General features: G+C 46.1%; 1 protein-coding gene across 1 annotated transcript in view; it reads left to right on the forward strand.

The window, feature by feature from the left end:
• The first annotated feature begins 1831 nt into the window (after positions 1–1831).
• The window catches only part of LOC143996069 (uncharacterized), a 35972-nt gene continuing 21843 nt past the window's right edge, over positions 1832–15960 (forward strand). Inside the window, exon 1 of the mRNA XM_077490888.1 lies at positions 1832–2002. Within this exon, the coding sequence (XP_077347014.1) occupies positions 1902–2002 (101 nt within the window). The 5' untranslated portion in view covers positions 1832–1901. The remainder of the gene's footprint in view (positions 2003–15960) is intronic.

Below are 15960 nucleotides of genomic sequence, written 5' to 3' on the forward strand. Positions count from 1 at the left end.
TTGGGTAAAGCTGTGGCTGCAGTGCAGCGCTCCGCTCCCTCCTCCTCCTCCTCCACTATATGTCATACAGAGTCTGCGGGCATCTCCCGCTGTGTGTCTCCGAGCTGAGTGTGAAAACTTTGGCCGCGCTGTGAGAAAAGTCCCGCCCTCCTCCTAGATCAGCTTGTGTGATACACTTAGTGTTCTGTCTATCACACGAGCTGATCTAGGAGGAGGGCGGGACTTTTCTCACAGCGCGGCCAAAGTTTTCACACTCAGCTCGGAGACACACAGCGGGAGATGCCCGCAGACTGTGTAATCCAGGCACAGGCACTGACTACAGTGAGGCTGCGATTATGGGCACGGTGAGACTGCATTATGGGCACGGCAAGGCTGCGATCATGGAAATGGTGAGAGAGCATTATGGGCACGATGAGACAGCATTATGGGCATGATGAGACAGCATTATGGGCACGGTGAGACTGCATTATGGGCACAGGGAGGCTGCGATTATAGGCACAGCAGGGCTGCGATTATGGGAATGGTGAGGCAGCATTATGGGCATGGTGAGGCTGCAATTATGGACACAGTGAGATCACACTATGGGAATGGTGAGGCTGTCATTATGGGCACAGTAAGTCTGAGATTATGGGCACGGTGAGACTGCATTATGGGCACGGTGAGGCTGCAATTATGGGCACGGTGAGGCTGCGATTATGGGCACGGTGAGGCTGCGATTATGGGCACGGTAAGGCTGAGATTATGGGCGCGGTGAGGCTATGAGTTTATGACGTATGACATCCTAGCCATGCCCTGCTATGTCTGGCTTCAGCCGTTGCCATAACAACGGTGCTAAATCAGCTAAAAGTAGTTGGATCTGTATGTGCGTTATAATTAATCAAAATTAGTTGATTCATTGATTTAAAAAAAAAGATTAATCGAACACGAAAATTTTAATCAGTAACAGTCCTATTAATAATATAATAGTTATAATGATAATAATAATACTGAAAGCTGAATTGCTTTGCCTGATTATCTTGATCTCTCTGGCTCCATTCACACCTGGGGGATTTGAATCACGGGCAGAATGGCAAAATGCAGGAAACGTTTGCGATGCCATTATTTCTCAATGGCACCCTATACGTGTGCGATTTTGTCGCACAACAAATCGCGGCAAAATCGCTCAAACAAAATTGTGGGGGCACATGTCGCCCAAAAGAAGTTTCTAAACTTTTTTTGGGCAACACATGTCCCGTGATTTTGTTTGCACGATTTTGTTGGGATCTGTCGTGTGACAATCGTGGCAAAATCGCACTGCGTTTGGGGTGTCATCGAGAAATAATGACATTGCAAATGCGTCCCATGTTTTGCTGTTATTCTGGAATTGTGGGCAGAATCGTGGCAATTGCGCCCGTGATTCAAATTGCCCAGGTGTGAATGAAGCCTAATAGGAGAAGCGGCACAGCAATTGGCTCACCTATCTGTCACTCTGCTTTCTCATCCAATCAGCATGCTTCTTGTTAGCACAGATACAGATTGACTTTTTGTGTTGCTTCTTCCTCTCACACTCCAGCCCTGCTGTACAGGGACTACAAGAAGCCGATACTAGGTTACGTCAAGGTACTTGTACTGTGTGTATTCAAAAATAATTACAGAGCTGCAATAATTTGTGTATTTAATATCTGCTGCTTTAACACACATTTCAGAAGTGGGTGACGTGTGAAATCACATTGACATTTGGCCGTGTCTGAGATTTCCATACTTGTGGAATCACAGATAGACATTGGCCAGAAAGACGCAGATGGAAACACATGATGGAGACAGTGTAAGCAATTAAACAGCAACAGACTGATTCTTGTGACTTCTGGTGTGACTCTGAGATCAGTTCCTTCTCAGGTCTCGGCTGTACAAGAAGAAGACCGATGAAGATGCTTTATAAAATTTTCCCTCTACTAACTACATTGTTATCCCTTTCACCACCTCTGTCCGCTGACCCTTTCCATGCACAATGCAGGCTGGAGTGGTATGTATGGCTTAAGAGTTTGATACTATTTTTTTGTTTTACATAGATATTTCTAAGAGATTTTTATTGTAACTTTTATTTATGCAAGCTTAGAGGAAATAACTTGCTGCAACCAATCAGATTTTAGTAAAGTTTGATAGCTGAAAGATTGATATGGATTATTTAATTTGTTCATTGCTCAATGCCTCACTGGGGGAGCAAATTAACCTTGTGTGAAAGTGGCCGAAGCTTCCTTCCTTCTCATTCTTACTTTTTCTTCTATTCTCTTCCTTACTTCATTCTGTGCTTCCTTCCTCCTCTTTCCTTCCATCCCACTTTGTTTTTCTCATTCTTCTTTCATCTCTTTCTTCTGCACTTCTTTCCTCTTCTTTCATTCTTTCCACCTCCTTCCTTGCATCCTACCTTTCTCCTTATTCTTCTTTTCTTCCTCATATTCTCTTCCTTACTTAGTTCCTCCTACCCTCCCTTACTTCTCATACTTTCTTCCTTCCTCTTGTTTACTTCCTTCTGTCCCTCCTTCCTTCTAACCTTTCTCATCCATCCATTCTTCTTTCCTTCCTTCCTTCCTTCCCATTCTTCTTTCCTTCCTACTATTTTCTTCCTTCCTTTCTTCCTGCTTGTTCCTTCTATCCTACCTTTCTTCTCATTCTTCCTTCCTGCTTTTTCTACTTCTAATTTTCTCACTTCCTTCATTCTGTCCCTCCTTTTCTTTTCGCTTCCTTTTCTTTCATTTTTTTTTCAACCTTTCTTCCTTACTTCCTTCTGTCCTTCCTTCTCCCCCCCCCCCCCTTACTTCTCATAGTCCCTTCATCCCTGTCTCTTCCATCTGTCCTTCCTTGCATCTTTTGCTCCTTCTGTCCTTCCTTCCTTCCATATTTCGTTCCTTCTGTCCTTCCTTCCTTCCACCTGTCCTTCCTTCCTTCCATCTGTCCTTCCTTCATTCCTTCCATCTGTCCTTCCTTCCTTCCATCTGTCCTTCCTTCCTTTCATCTGTCCTTCCTTCATTCCTTCCATCTTTCCTTCCTTCCATCTTTCCTTCCTTCCATCTGTCCTTCCTTCCATCTGTCCTTCCTTCCTTCCTTCCATCTTTCCTTCCTTCTATCTGTCCTTCCTTCTGTCTGTCCTTCCTTCCTTCCATCTGTCCTTCCTTCCATCCATCTGTCCTTCCTTCCTTCCGTCCTTCCTTCCTTCCGTCCTTCCTTCCTTTCTTCTCATTCTTCTTTCCTTTGTTATGTCCTCTTCCTAACTTTCTTTTTTCCTTCTTTCCTTCTTGCCTTCCTTCCTTTCCTACTTCTTTTCTCACTTCCTTCACTCTTTCCCCCTTTTCTTATTGGCTTCTTTTCCTTTCCTATTTTTTTTACCTTTCTTCCTTATTTCTTTCCTTCCATGTTAAGTACATTGTAAAAAATATCTAGAAGCTCAGTGCTTTCAGCACTGCCTGTCTAGGTTCATAGATGTCTGCCAAACAAGCATAATTCATGCTGTAGGGCAGCCTTTCTCAATCAGGGTTCTTTTTTTTTCAAATTTCTTTTTATTAACGTTTTGCATTGTACAAAAGAAAACGTAAACAACCTGGCCACGCAGGGGGCGGCAATCATGGAAAAGACCCAAATATCCCCCCTCAATCCAGGTGCACCATCCTGTGGACAAATCCACCCACTCGGATGCAAATCCCCTAAAACAAAAGGGGTAGGTATTCCAACATCATAACATTGGCGTTAATATAACGACTTCACATTTCTTATAATAGTAAGGCCAGCAATCATCTCCATATACATCTATCAAAGCAGCAGGCAATCCCTGAATAGCCCAATGGTAGTGCAAGAATGAGAGAGCCTTATAGGTCCATATCTATGACCATGCAGAAAACCTCCTCCTGCACAATGGAATCTATATAGCTGTTAGGCCAGGGGTCTCAAATTGGTGGCCCTCCAGCTGTTGCAGAACTACAAGTCCCATGAGGCATTGCAAGGCTGACAGTTACAAGCATGAGTGCCACAGGCAGAGGCATGATGGGACTTTTAGTTTTGCAACAGCTGGAGGGCCGTCAGTTTGAGACCCCTGCATTAGGCAATCGAAAGATCACTGTCTAACCAAATCTTCCAGACTTTGTCAAATTTCTTAGGACACCTTCTGCTCGGGCACTGTATGGTGCTTTATATAACAGAATACTCTATTAAGCCCCTTCCAGTATGATAATGAGGGTGTCAGGGGGTTTCCTCCAGTAGAGAATCAGTGCCTTGCGCGCATAAAGCAACAATAAGCTAAGCGAGGCACGCTGGGCCCTAGTAGGTGCCAAGCCCTCCACCAAGCCAAGTAAGCATGTTGCCACCGTCAAGGGTACAGGTATAGATGTAATTTCTGTTATGTAGCAACCAGAAGTCCTTGACCACCTGGCAATGCCAAAACACATGACCAAAGTTGGCTGGAGACTGTGAGCAATGCCAGCTTTCAGCTGACACACCTGGGTAGATTTTAGATAACTTTACAGGGGTGTAGTAGATCCTGTGCAGGAATTAGGCGATCTTTAGCAGATACTAAGGCTGGATTCACACCTACGCATTTTTTGTGCTTTTTGCATTTTGCAGATTTGCACTACAGTCCATTTACCATGGTTTCCTATGGAACACGTCCTGTAGTGCAAATCTGCAAAATGCAAAAAGCACTAAAAATGCTCAGGTGTGAATCCAGCCTAAGTGAGTGAAGAAAACACTCCACATATCGTCCCACCCCCTTCCACACAAATCTGAGACTTCCTCCACCCACTGCTCCCTACATTTGGCCACCGAAGGAGGCGATATAGGAAACAGCTACTTTATATAATTCAGATATTGTTTTTTTCATGCATTTATCCAATAGAATATTTTCCAGAGCTGAAGACCTAAGATCCAGCTTAGAAATGTGGAATATGGCTGCAATGGATGAGTGTCATCATCCCTAATAAATGGAGAAATGGTGTGGCACTATAGCAGCAGTGGTAGATTGAAGTCAAAGAGGTAGTAAGAATTGTAAAAATATCAAATTTTATTACAAACAGTACATATACAAAACATCACGTGCAAATTGTGTATGACAATCAGGGATGAGCCGAACACCCCCCGGTTCGGTTCGCACCAGAACTTGCGAACGACCCCCGCGTTCGGCACGAACGTTAGAACCCCATTGAAGTCTATGGGACTCGAACGTTCGAATTGGAAAGTGCTAATTTTAACGGCTAATATGCAAGATAGTGTGCTAAAAAGGGTTTGGCGATCTGCCTCCTGCCTCAGGGGACATGGGTCACTGCAAAAAAAAGTTTTAAAGACTACCGTTTTGGCGGGAGCACTGATTTTAATGACGATTAAAGTGAAAAAAAAAAAGTGAAATATTCCTTTAAATATGGTGCCTGGGGGGTGTCTATAGTATGCCTGTGAAGTGCCACGTGTTTCCCGTGTTTAGAACAGTCCCTGCACAAAATGACATTAAACGGAAATAACACCATTTAAAACTGCTTGCGGTTTTAATGTTATATCTGGTTCCTGTAATATGGTTGAAAATCATTCAGAAAAATGGCATGGGTAGCCCTCCCTGCCCATTACCAGCCTATTTGGGTCTTGTACGCATATTAAGGGGAACCCCGTACCCATATTAAAAAAAGGAAATGCGTGTGGCCCCCAGGCCCTATATACTCAGAACAGCAGTATACAGGCGGTGCAAACAAGACAGGGACTGTGTAGGTTTGTTGTGTTAAGTTGAATCTGTTTGTCATTTTCAAGCGGTACATTTTTAAAGTGTAGCTCCAGTCAAAAAAAATATCTTTAAGCTTTTTGGAAAACATAGGGAAGGGTTATCACCCCTGTATAATTTGTTTTGTCGTCCATCTTTTTTCATCTCACTTGCTGTTGTCTCCTTCCGTTTGCAAGTAGGAGATGTTTGTAAATTGGATGTTTGAAAGTAGGGGCCTGCCCTATATGCTCTGCAGAAATGGCGGAACAAGGTGTTGGTTTTGCAACAACATTGTAAGCCCTCAAAGTGACTCTTGGTGGCCGCTGGAGCGCCCTGCTGTGAACGATTATATCAAGAATTGTAATTACATGCCATTGTTGAACAGTGGTAGAAAAATTGACCTTTGGTGGTTGTGGTGCTGGTGCCACAACACTATAAGTCCTCACAGTTACTCTGGGTGGGCACAGGAAGGGGCCCTCCTGTGAAATATTATATCAAGAATTGTAATTACATGTCCCTGTTAAACAGGGGCAGAAAAATTGGGCCTTAGGCACTGGTGCCATCACACTGCAACCTCTGCCATACACTCTAGTTTTATTGCAGGAATTAGCCCTGCTGCAAAGCATTGCATCAAAAATTGTACTTAAACGCCCCTGTTAAACAGGGGCAGAAAAATTGGGCCTTAGGCACTGGTGCCATCACACTGCAACCTCTGCCATACACTCTAGTTTTATTGCAGGAATTAGCCCTGCTGCAAAGCATTGCATCAAAAATTGTACTTAAACGCCCCTGTTAAACAGGGGCAGAAAAATTGGGCCTTAGGCACTGGTGCCATCACACTGCAACCTCTGCCATACACTCTAGTTTTATTGCAGGAATTAGCCCTGCTGCAAAGCATTGCATCAAAAATTGTACTTAAACGCCCCTGTTAAACAGGGGCAGAAAAATTGGGCCTTAGGCACTGGTGCCATCACACTGCAACCTCTGCCATACACTCTAGTTTTTTTGCAGGAATTAGCCCTGCTGCAAAGCATTGCATCAAAAATTGTACTTAAACGCCCCTGTTAAACAGGGGCAGAAAAATTGGGCCTTAGGCACTGGTGCCATCACACTGCAACCTCTGCCATACACTCTAGTTTTATTGCAGGAATTAGCCCTGCTGCAAAGCATTGCATCAAAAATTGTACTTAAACGCCCCTGTTAAACAGGGGCAGAAAAATTGGGCCTTAGGCACTGGTGCCATCACACTGCAACCTCTGCCATACACTCTAGTTTTTTTGCAGGAATTAGCCCTGCTGCAAAGCATTGCATCAAAAATTGTACTTAAACGCCCCTGTTAAACAGGGGCAGAAAAATTGGGCCTTAGGCACTGGTGCCATCACACTGCAACCTCTGCCATACACTCTAGTTTTTTTGCAGGAATTAGCCCTGCTGCAAAGCATTGCATCAAAAATTGTACTTAAACACCCCTGTTAAACAGGGGCAGAAAAATTGGGCTGCTGGCATCACCCAGAACCAAAAATGTTCTTCCAACATATCAGCGGAGGAGGAAGAGGATAGACAATCAACATAACAGGACAGTCACTCAGCATCAGCATAGGCAGTCTTGAAGGGATGTGGTATTTCAAAAAAAATTATTCGGTTACATCAGCTTCAGGTGCTTGGTAGCTGTGGGTAATCCAAGACTGATTCATCTTGATGAAGGTCAGTCGATCAACTGATTCGGTGGACAGGCGCACCCTGTGATCGGTAACGAAGCCACCAGCAGCACTGAAGGTGCGTTCCGAAAGAACGCTGGATGCAGGACAGGCCAGGAGCTCAATTGCATACTGTGCAAGCTCTGGCCAGTGATCCATCCTCAAGACCCAGTAAGCCAGAGGATTTTCAGTGGGAAAGGTGTCCAAGTCTGACCTTGCCCCTAGGTATTCCTGCACCATGTAAATTAGACGCTGGCGATGGGTGCTGGAACCAATCATACCTTGGGGCTGCGGACTAAAAAATTGTCTGAACGCATCAGTCAGACGGCCACCTTCTCCACCGCTCCTTCTGACTGATGCCTCAGCAACACGTTGTCCAGGACCAGGAGTTTGTGACCTCCCAGTCTCTGGGAACGCGTTGCACAGAGCTTTCTGCAAGGCCTCCCGGAGATGTCTCATCCTCTGCTCCCTCTGCGATGGCAAGATAAGGTCGGCAACCTTACCCTTGTACCGTGGATCAAGGAGAGTGGCCAGCCAGTAATGGTCCCTCTCCTTGATCCGAAGAATACGAGGATCCTTCCGCAGGCTTTGCAGGATCAGGGAGGCCATGCAGCGTAGGTTAGCTGAGGCATTCGGTCCGGAGTCCTCTGGGTCACTAAGGACAACATGATCCGCAGCTACCTCCTCCCAGCCACGTACAAGTCCACGTGTTTCTTGGGACTGTAAATCATCCCTATAAGACTGCTGCTGCTGATGCTGAGTGCCAGCCTCCACCTCCATGCTGACACAATCATCCTCCTCCTCCTCTTCCTCCTCCTCACCCTCTTCCTGTGTGATGGGTGGCACAGCAGGAACACTGTCTGGATAAAGGGGGCCTTGAGAGGCAAGGAAGTCCTCCTCTTCCTGCCTCTGTTCTGCCTCAAGTGCCCTGTCCATTATTCCACGCAGCGTATGCTCCAAGAGGTGGACAAGAGGTATAGTGTCACTGATGCATGCACTGTCACTGCTCACCATCCTTGTGGCCTCCTCAAACGGTGACAGGACAGTGCATGCATCCCTGATCATGCCCCACTGGCGTGGTGAGAAAAAACCAAGCTCTCCTGACCCTGTCCTGGTGCCGTAGTCGCACAGGTACTCATTGATGGCCCTCTGCTGCGTGTGCAGCCGCTGCAGCATGGCCAATGTTGAGTTCCATCTGGTGGGCATGTCACATATAAGGCGGTTCTTGGGCAGGTTCAACTCCTTTTGGAGCTCAGCCAGCCGAGCACAGGCATTAAATGATCGGCGGAAATGCACACAGACTCTCCTGGCCTGTTTCAGGACATCCTGTAAGCCGGGGTACCTGCCCAAGAACCGCTGCACCACCAGGTTAAGGACGTGAGCTACACAGGGCACATGGGTCAGTTGTCCCTGTCGGAGGGCGGAGAGGAGGTTGGTGCCATTGTCGCAAACCACCATTCCTGGCTTAAGCTGGCGTGGCGTCAACCACCTCTCGGCCTGCCCCTGCAGAGCTGACAAAACATCCGCCCCAGTGTGGCTCCTGTCCCCCAAACAAACCAGCGCAAGCACGGCATGGCATCGTTTTGCCTGCGTACTTGCGTAGCCCCTGCAACGCCTACGGAGCACCGCTGGTTCTGAGGACAGAGCACTGGAAGAGGCCGTGGAGGAAGAAGAAGAGGAGGGGGTGGAGGAGAGAGGTGTGTCACAACCAATAGTAGCATTTTGGAGGCGTGGTGGCGGAACAACCTCCAATACTACTGCACCTTGTCCTGCATCCTTCCCAGCAGCCAGAAGAGTGACCCAATGGGCCGTGAAAGACAGGTAACGTCCCTGTCCATGCCTGCTGGACCATGAGTCAGCGGTAATATGCACCTTACCGCTGACCGCCCTGTCCAGCGAGGCAAGGACATTGCCTTCCACATGCCGGTAGAGAGCCGGAATTGCCTTCCGTGAGAAAAAGTGGCGTTTGGGGACCTGCCACTGAGGAACCGCACATTGTACAAACTCACGGAAGGGGGCCGAATCTACCAACTGAAAAGGCAGCAGTTGAAGTGCTAGCAATTTAGCCAAGCTAGCATTCAACCGCTGGGCATGTGGATGGCTGGGAGTAAATTTCTTCCGCCGGTCCAGCAGCTGGGGCAGGGACATTTGTCTGCTATAATCGGACGTGGATGTACCACTAGCAGAGTTCCCGGAAGCACTTGGCTGTGACACACCTAATTCTACACCTTCATTCCTCTCAGAGCAGGTTTCAGAGAGGACTGAAGGTCTAGTGGGGTTGGAGATGCCAGCTGATGAGGAGCAAGGAGAGGTCCGCTTTGTTCTTTGGTGTGGGTCTTTGAGGTATGCTTGCCAACGAGCTGCATGGCAGGTCAACATATGTCTGGTCAAGCATGTGGTGCCCAAGCGGCTGATGTTTTGGCCACGTGAGATACGCTTGAGACATATGTTGCAAAAAGCAGCGGTGCGATCTGATGCACTCGTCTCAAAAAAGGCCCACACCAAAGAACTTTTAGAATAACGCGCAGAGGAAGCGCTCTGCGCAGAGGAAGCGCTCTGCGCAGAGGAAGCGCTCTGCGCAGGCGGAGCTCTGCGGTGTGATTCAGTCGGTGTGCTGCCCCTAAGCTGGCCCCCGGAGGGCATCCTGCCTCGTTGGACATGTGCCTCCTCCTCCTCCTCCTCCTCCTCCTCCCTCCTTCCAGGCACCCACGTGGAGTCAGTGCCCTCATCATCCCCTCCCTCTTCATCGCTGTAGCAAACCTGGCAGTATGCTGCAGCTTGTGGAACATTACTGCCAGATTGCTGTCCTTCTTGAGCATCCCCTCTCTCTGTGCTCACGCTACTGCCTTCCTCTAGCTGAGTGTCATCATCAGAGCCCACCAAACACTGGGCATCCTCCTGGAGCATGTACCCAACACTGTGCTCAAAGAGTTCAGGAGACTCCTCAGGAGGACGTGGTGGGTCTAGGGAAGGAGTCACTGATGATGACATTGAGAGGAGGGACGACGATGTGTTGGCAGCTGCTTTTCTACTACCCTGAGACTGGGTGAGAGAGGATGAGGAGGATGAAGAGGGCTTGGTCATCCACTCTACCAAGTCGTTGGCATGTTGCGGTTCAACATGTCCAGCTGCAGAAAAGAAGGACAAGCATGTCCCATGGCCACGTGCTGATGACAATGCACCGCGTCCCCGACCAGCACTGTTGTCTCTAGACACAGAGCCTGCTTGCCCTCTTTTATCGGCTCGCGCCTGTCTGCCTCTCCTTGCTGGCCTTCCAGACATGGTAATGGCCTGAAGGGAGTTGGGTAAAACAGTAGTTGGGTAGTTTATATTGTGCTGGAGGCACACAACACCCACTAACTCCTGCAGATGCCTTTTTTATAGAACAGCAGAGTTAAAGGGGTATATACAGATGTATACTGTGCTGTGCTGGAAGCACACACAACTTCCAATAACTCCAGCAGATGCCAATCGGGCCCAAATACAGAACAGCTATGTAGGTGGATAATAGCGGTATGTACTGGGTACAGAGCAGGCACACAGCACGCACTATCTCCTGAGTGACACTGCTGACTGCAAGCTCTATTGTTAAAGATGGACCACTAGCTATATAGGTGAGGTGAATATCACGGTGTATACTGCGGTCAGGGCACGCAGACAATAACAAGAAAACAGCAGAGTTAAAGGGGTATATACAGCTGTATACTGTGCTGTGCTGGAGGCACACACAACTTCCAATAACTCCAGCAGATGTCAATCGGGCCCAAATAGAGAACAGCTATGTAGGTGGATAATAGCGGTATGTACTGGGTACAGAGCAGGCACACAGCACGCACTATCTCCTGAGTGACACTGCTGACTGCAAGCTCTATTGTTAAAGATGGACCACTAGCTATATAGGTGAGGTGAATATCACGGTGTATACTGCGGTCAGGGCACGCAGACAATAACAAGAAAACAGCAGAGTTAAAGGGGTATATACAGCTGTATACTGTGCTGTGCTGGAGGCACACACAACTTCCAATAACTCCAGCAGATGTCAATCGGGCCCAAATAGAGAACAGCTATGTAGGTGGATAATAGCGGTATGTACTGGGTACAGAGCAGGCACACAGCACGCACTATCTCCTGAGTGACACTGCTGACTGCAAGCTCTATTGTTAAAGATGGACCACTAGCTATATAGGTGAGGTGAATATCACGGTGTATACTGCGGTCAGGGCACGCAGACAATAACAAGAAAACAGCAGAGTTAAAGGGGTATATACAGCTGTATACTGTGCTGTGCTGGAGGCACACACAACTTCCAATAACTCCAGCAGATGTCAATCGGGCCCAAATAGAGAACAGCTATGTAGGTGGATAATAGCGGTATGTACTGGGTACAGAGCAGGCACACAGCACGCACTATCTCCTGAGTGACACTGCTGACTGCAAGCTCTATTGTTAAAGATGGACCACTAGCTATATAGGTGAGGTGAATATCACGGTGTATACTGCGGTCAGGGCACGCAGACAATAACAAGAAAACATCAGAGTTAAAGGGGCATATACAGCTGTATACTGTGCTGTGCTGGAGGCACACACAACTTCCAATAACTCCAGCAAATGACAATCGGGCTCAAATAGAGAACAGCTATGTAGGTGTATATAGTGGTATGTACTGGGTACAGAGCACGCAGACAGCACGCACTAACACTACTGACTGCAAGCTCTATTATTAAAGCTAGATCACTAGCTATATAGGTGAGGTGAATATAGTGGTGTATACTGCGGTCAGGGCACAGACAGTAACCACTACACAAGAGCAAAATAGTAAATCAGCCAAAAACGATTGGTGTGTAACTGTGTTGAAGGTACACAGAACACCCACTGCTTCAGATGCTAACAAACACTACACGAGGCCGCCTGAAAGGCAGCTTTATATAGTGTGGGGCGTGCACTACACTGTCTGAGCTATGATTGGCCACAGGCAGGATGCCTGTGACCAACCATTGCTCTTCCCGCTACTGGCGCTGCGATTGGCCAAGCATGCGGGGTCACAGTGCATGCTTGGCCAATCGTGAGACAGCAATGCATTGCGCCATCGCAGTGCATTGTGGGCCACACGAATTTTGCCGCGAACGGCCCAAACGTTCGGAATTCGGCGAACGCACGAACGACCGATGTTCGAGTCGAACATGCGTTCGACTCGAACACGAAGCTCATCCCTAATGACAATCATACATGAATATTGGAAACATTATATACACACACCTAAGATCCAGCTTAGTGGAGCCACATTGGGACACGAAAGCATGGCGAAATTGGAGGTAATGAAAAAGATAGGGATTTGGAAACTCAAATTTCTGTTTTAGATCTGAAAGCTGTAACAGCTCGCCTCCCCTGGTGACATCACCCAACGTTTTAATCCCTCTTAACATCCAGACTCAATCAGGGTTCTATGTAATCCTAGGGTTCCTCCAGAGGTTGTTAGGGGTTCCTTGAGCAGCGGGCAGTGTCAGCTTGATCTCCTGCCTAACAATCAACATAAAGAAGTGCTTTGCTGAACACTAGTGTAAGGGGGACCTTCTCCTACTAACAAGTAATGTAAGGGGCTCTTCTCCCACTGACCCCCAATGTAAGGGGACACTACACTGACAACCAATGAATGGGGCCCTTTTCTGATGACAACCAATGTAAGGGACCCTTCTCCATTTATCAGTAGTGGAAGGGAGACCACTATTGTAAGGGTTGTTTTTGTATGATTTGTTTATCAACAATTAAATTGATCTTGGACTCTTCAATCCAGTTTTGGTCTGGTGCTCTATTCTGTATTTCTGTGGTTTGAGCCACTATTGCAAGGGGCCACTTCTTCACTTCTTCAACAAACCAGCAATATAAGTGGTCACGTCTTCACTGACCACCAATGTAAAAGTTGACTACAGCTGTTAATATCTTTGTTTATTTTCTGACAATAATTAATAATTTTATTTGATGAATTTTGCTGAAAAATATATGTTGTAAAGTTATAGTTATTAAAAAAATGCTTGGGTGTCACATTCATTAACCACTTGAGATCCGCGCTATAGTCAATTGACGGCTACAGCGCGGATCTCCTTTTCCGGGACTACGTCTATTGACGTCGTCCATGAGACTCGCCTAATCACCGATCCGTGCAAGGGGTCGATCCCGACCCCTTATCACGTGATCAGCTGTCAGCCAATGACAGCTGATCATATGATATAACGGAGCCGGTAATCGGCTATTATTCCTCCTCGCGCTGACAGCGCGAGGAGAAAAAAAAAAGCCGATCACCGGCGGCCGTGATCGGGACATCAGTCCCGATCACGGCCAGCCCTGCTAGCGACCACCTGCCCCCTGACAGTGCCCACCTGCCCCCTGCAGCGCCCCGCTTAATAAAAGTAAGTGCCCCCCGTCAGTGCCACCCAGCAGTGCCCATAGTGCCACCCAGCAGTGCCCACAGTGCCACCCAGCAGTGCCCACAGTGCCACCCACAGTGCCACCCACAGTGCCACCCAGCAGTGCCCACAATCTGCCTCAAAGGTGCTGCACCCCAGTGCCGCCCATCAGTGCCCAGCAGTGCCGCCCATCAGTGCCCAGCAGTGCTGCCCATCAGTGCCCAGCAGTGCCACCTATCAGTGCCCATCAGTACTATCTATCAGTGGTACCTATCAGTGCCCATCCGTGCCACCCATCCGTGCCACCCATCCGTGCCATCTTATCTGTGCCCATCTTTGCCCATCAGTGCCGCCTTATCTGTGCCTATCGGTGCCGCCTTATCTGTGCCTATTAGTGCCGCCTTAACTATGCCTATCAGTGCCCACCAGTGCAGCCTATCAGTGCCCACCAGTGCAGCCTATCAGTGCCCACCAATGCAGCCCATCAGTGCCCACCAGTGCAGCCTATCAGTGCCGCCTAATCAGCGCACTTTAATGAAGGAGAAAAATGACCCGTTTGCAAAATTTTATAACAAACTATTAAAACATGATTTTTTTTTTTTTTGCATCTTTTTTTGTTTGTTTAGCAAAAAATAAAACTCCGAGCTGTAACTAAATACCACCAAAAGAAAGCTCTATTTGTGGGAAAAAAATGATAAAAATTTCATTTGGGTACAGTGTTGTATGCCCGCGCAATTGTCATTCAAAGTGCATCAGCGCTGAAAGCTGAAAATTGGTCTGGGACTGAGGGGGGTTTAAGTGCCCAGTAAGCAAGTGGTTAAATAAATACTACTCTATTCTTTATTATTTAACTTATTTTTATATCTACACCTTACTAGTCACTCCTATATAAATACAATAAGATATAATCAATTTTAATGGGGTTCCCTGAGACTAGAAAATGATTTTAGGGGCTACATAAAAATGCTGGACAAAGGTGCTGGTAAATGATGGTAAAATGGTGACAAAGGTGCTATAGAGGTTACACCTCACATAATGGGACTGGAGTGGTAACATTGTTACTACTGAAAAATAAAATATTGGATACTGTTATTTGAGCCTTGTGATCAATGCTGGGGCAAGGTCATCCTGTGCACGGGGCGAAGATAACAAATCGTACCCCCCTCCTGCCACTGCACTCCCCCCCCCCCAGGGATTGGCTGAAACCGCATAAATAATCAGACCAAGGGTGTGCCACTTCATTCTAAAATCCACTTGAAAGCAGGGAGAAGTAGTTGAGCCTGCAGCCAGTGAATTCCAGAACAGCCAAAACTAATCACACCGATCCAATGTTTATAGAGGAGTAAAAAACACTAAATTTACCTGAGCCTCTAAAAAGCAACCTTTGTGTGTTCCTTCTCCTCCTGTTACACTATTAGACATGTGTGGTTCTTTAAGTTACGAATCAAAATTTGGACACATTTTTAGTATTCGTAAATTCGGATGTATTCAAATTTCCAAATGACAATAGTAACGAATTTAACCAAATCCGAAATAACAAAACAACATTTCGGACGAAATTCGATTTTGAATAGTTTTTTTTTGCAGAATTTGAATAATTTTCGAATCAAATTTGTATTTTTGAAGACAATAAAATACAACAGAAAATAAAGGGATAGAATAGAAAAGAATAGAATAGAATAGAAAAGAATATAATAGAAAATAAAAGAATAGGATATAATAGAGTAAAACTGACCAGAATACAAAATAAAAGAATAGATTATAATAGAATAGAAATTAAAGGGATAGAATGGAAAAAAGGAATAAAATAGAAAATAAAAGAATATAATAGAGTAAAACAGAACAAAATAGAACAGAAAATAAAAGAACAGAATAAAAAATACTAGAAAATAAAGGAAAAGAATATAATAAAAAAGAATAGCAATGAATGAAAAAGAAAGAACATAATTATCTGCCGAAGTTCAAATTTCAAGTAGAATAAATTAGAATTTGAATAGAATAGAAAATAAAATAGGATAAAATAGAAAGACTATAACCTTCTTCTGAAATTCAAATTTCAAATATACATTTGAATTTGAATAGAATAGAAAAGAATAGAATAGTATGGTAAAGAATAGAATAGAAAATAAATAATAGAATAGAAAAGAATAGAAAA

Source organism: Lithobates pipiens, unplaced genomic scaffold, assembly GCF_037356315.1.
Source record: "Lithobates pipiens isolate NorthernLeopardFrog02 unplaced genomic scaffold, aLitPip1_a1.2 Scaffold_19, whole genome shotgun sequence".
In the NCBI taxonomy this organism is placed as follows: domain Eukaryota; kingdom Metazoa; phylum Chordata; class Amphibia; order Anura; family Ranidae; genus Lithobates; species Lithobates pipiens.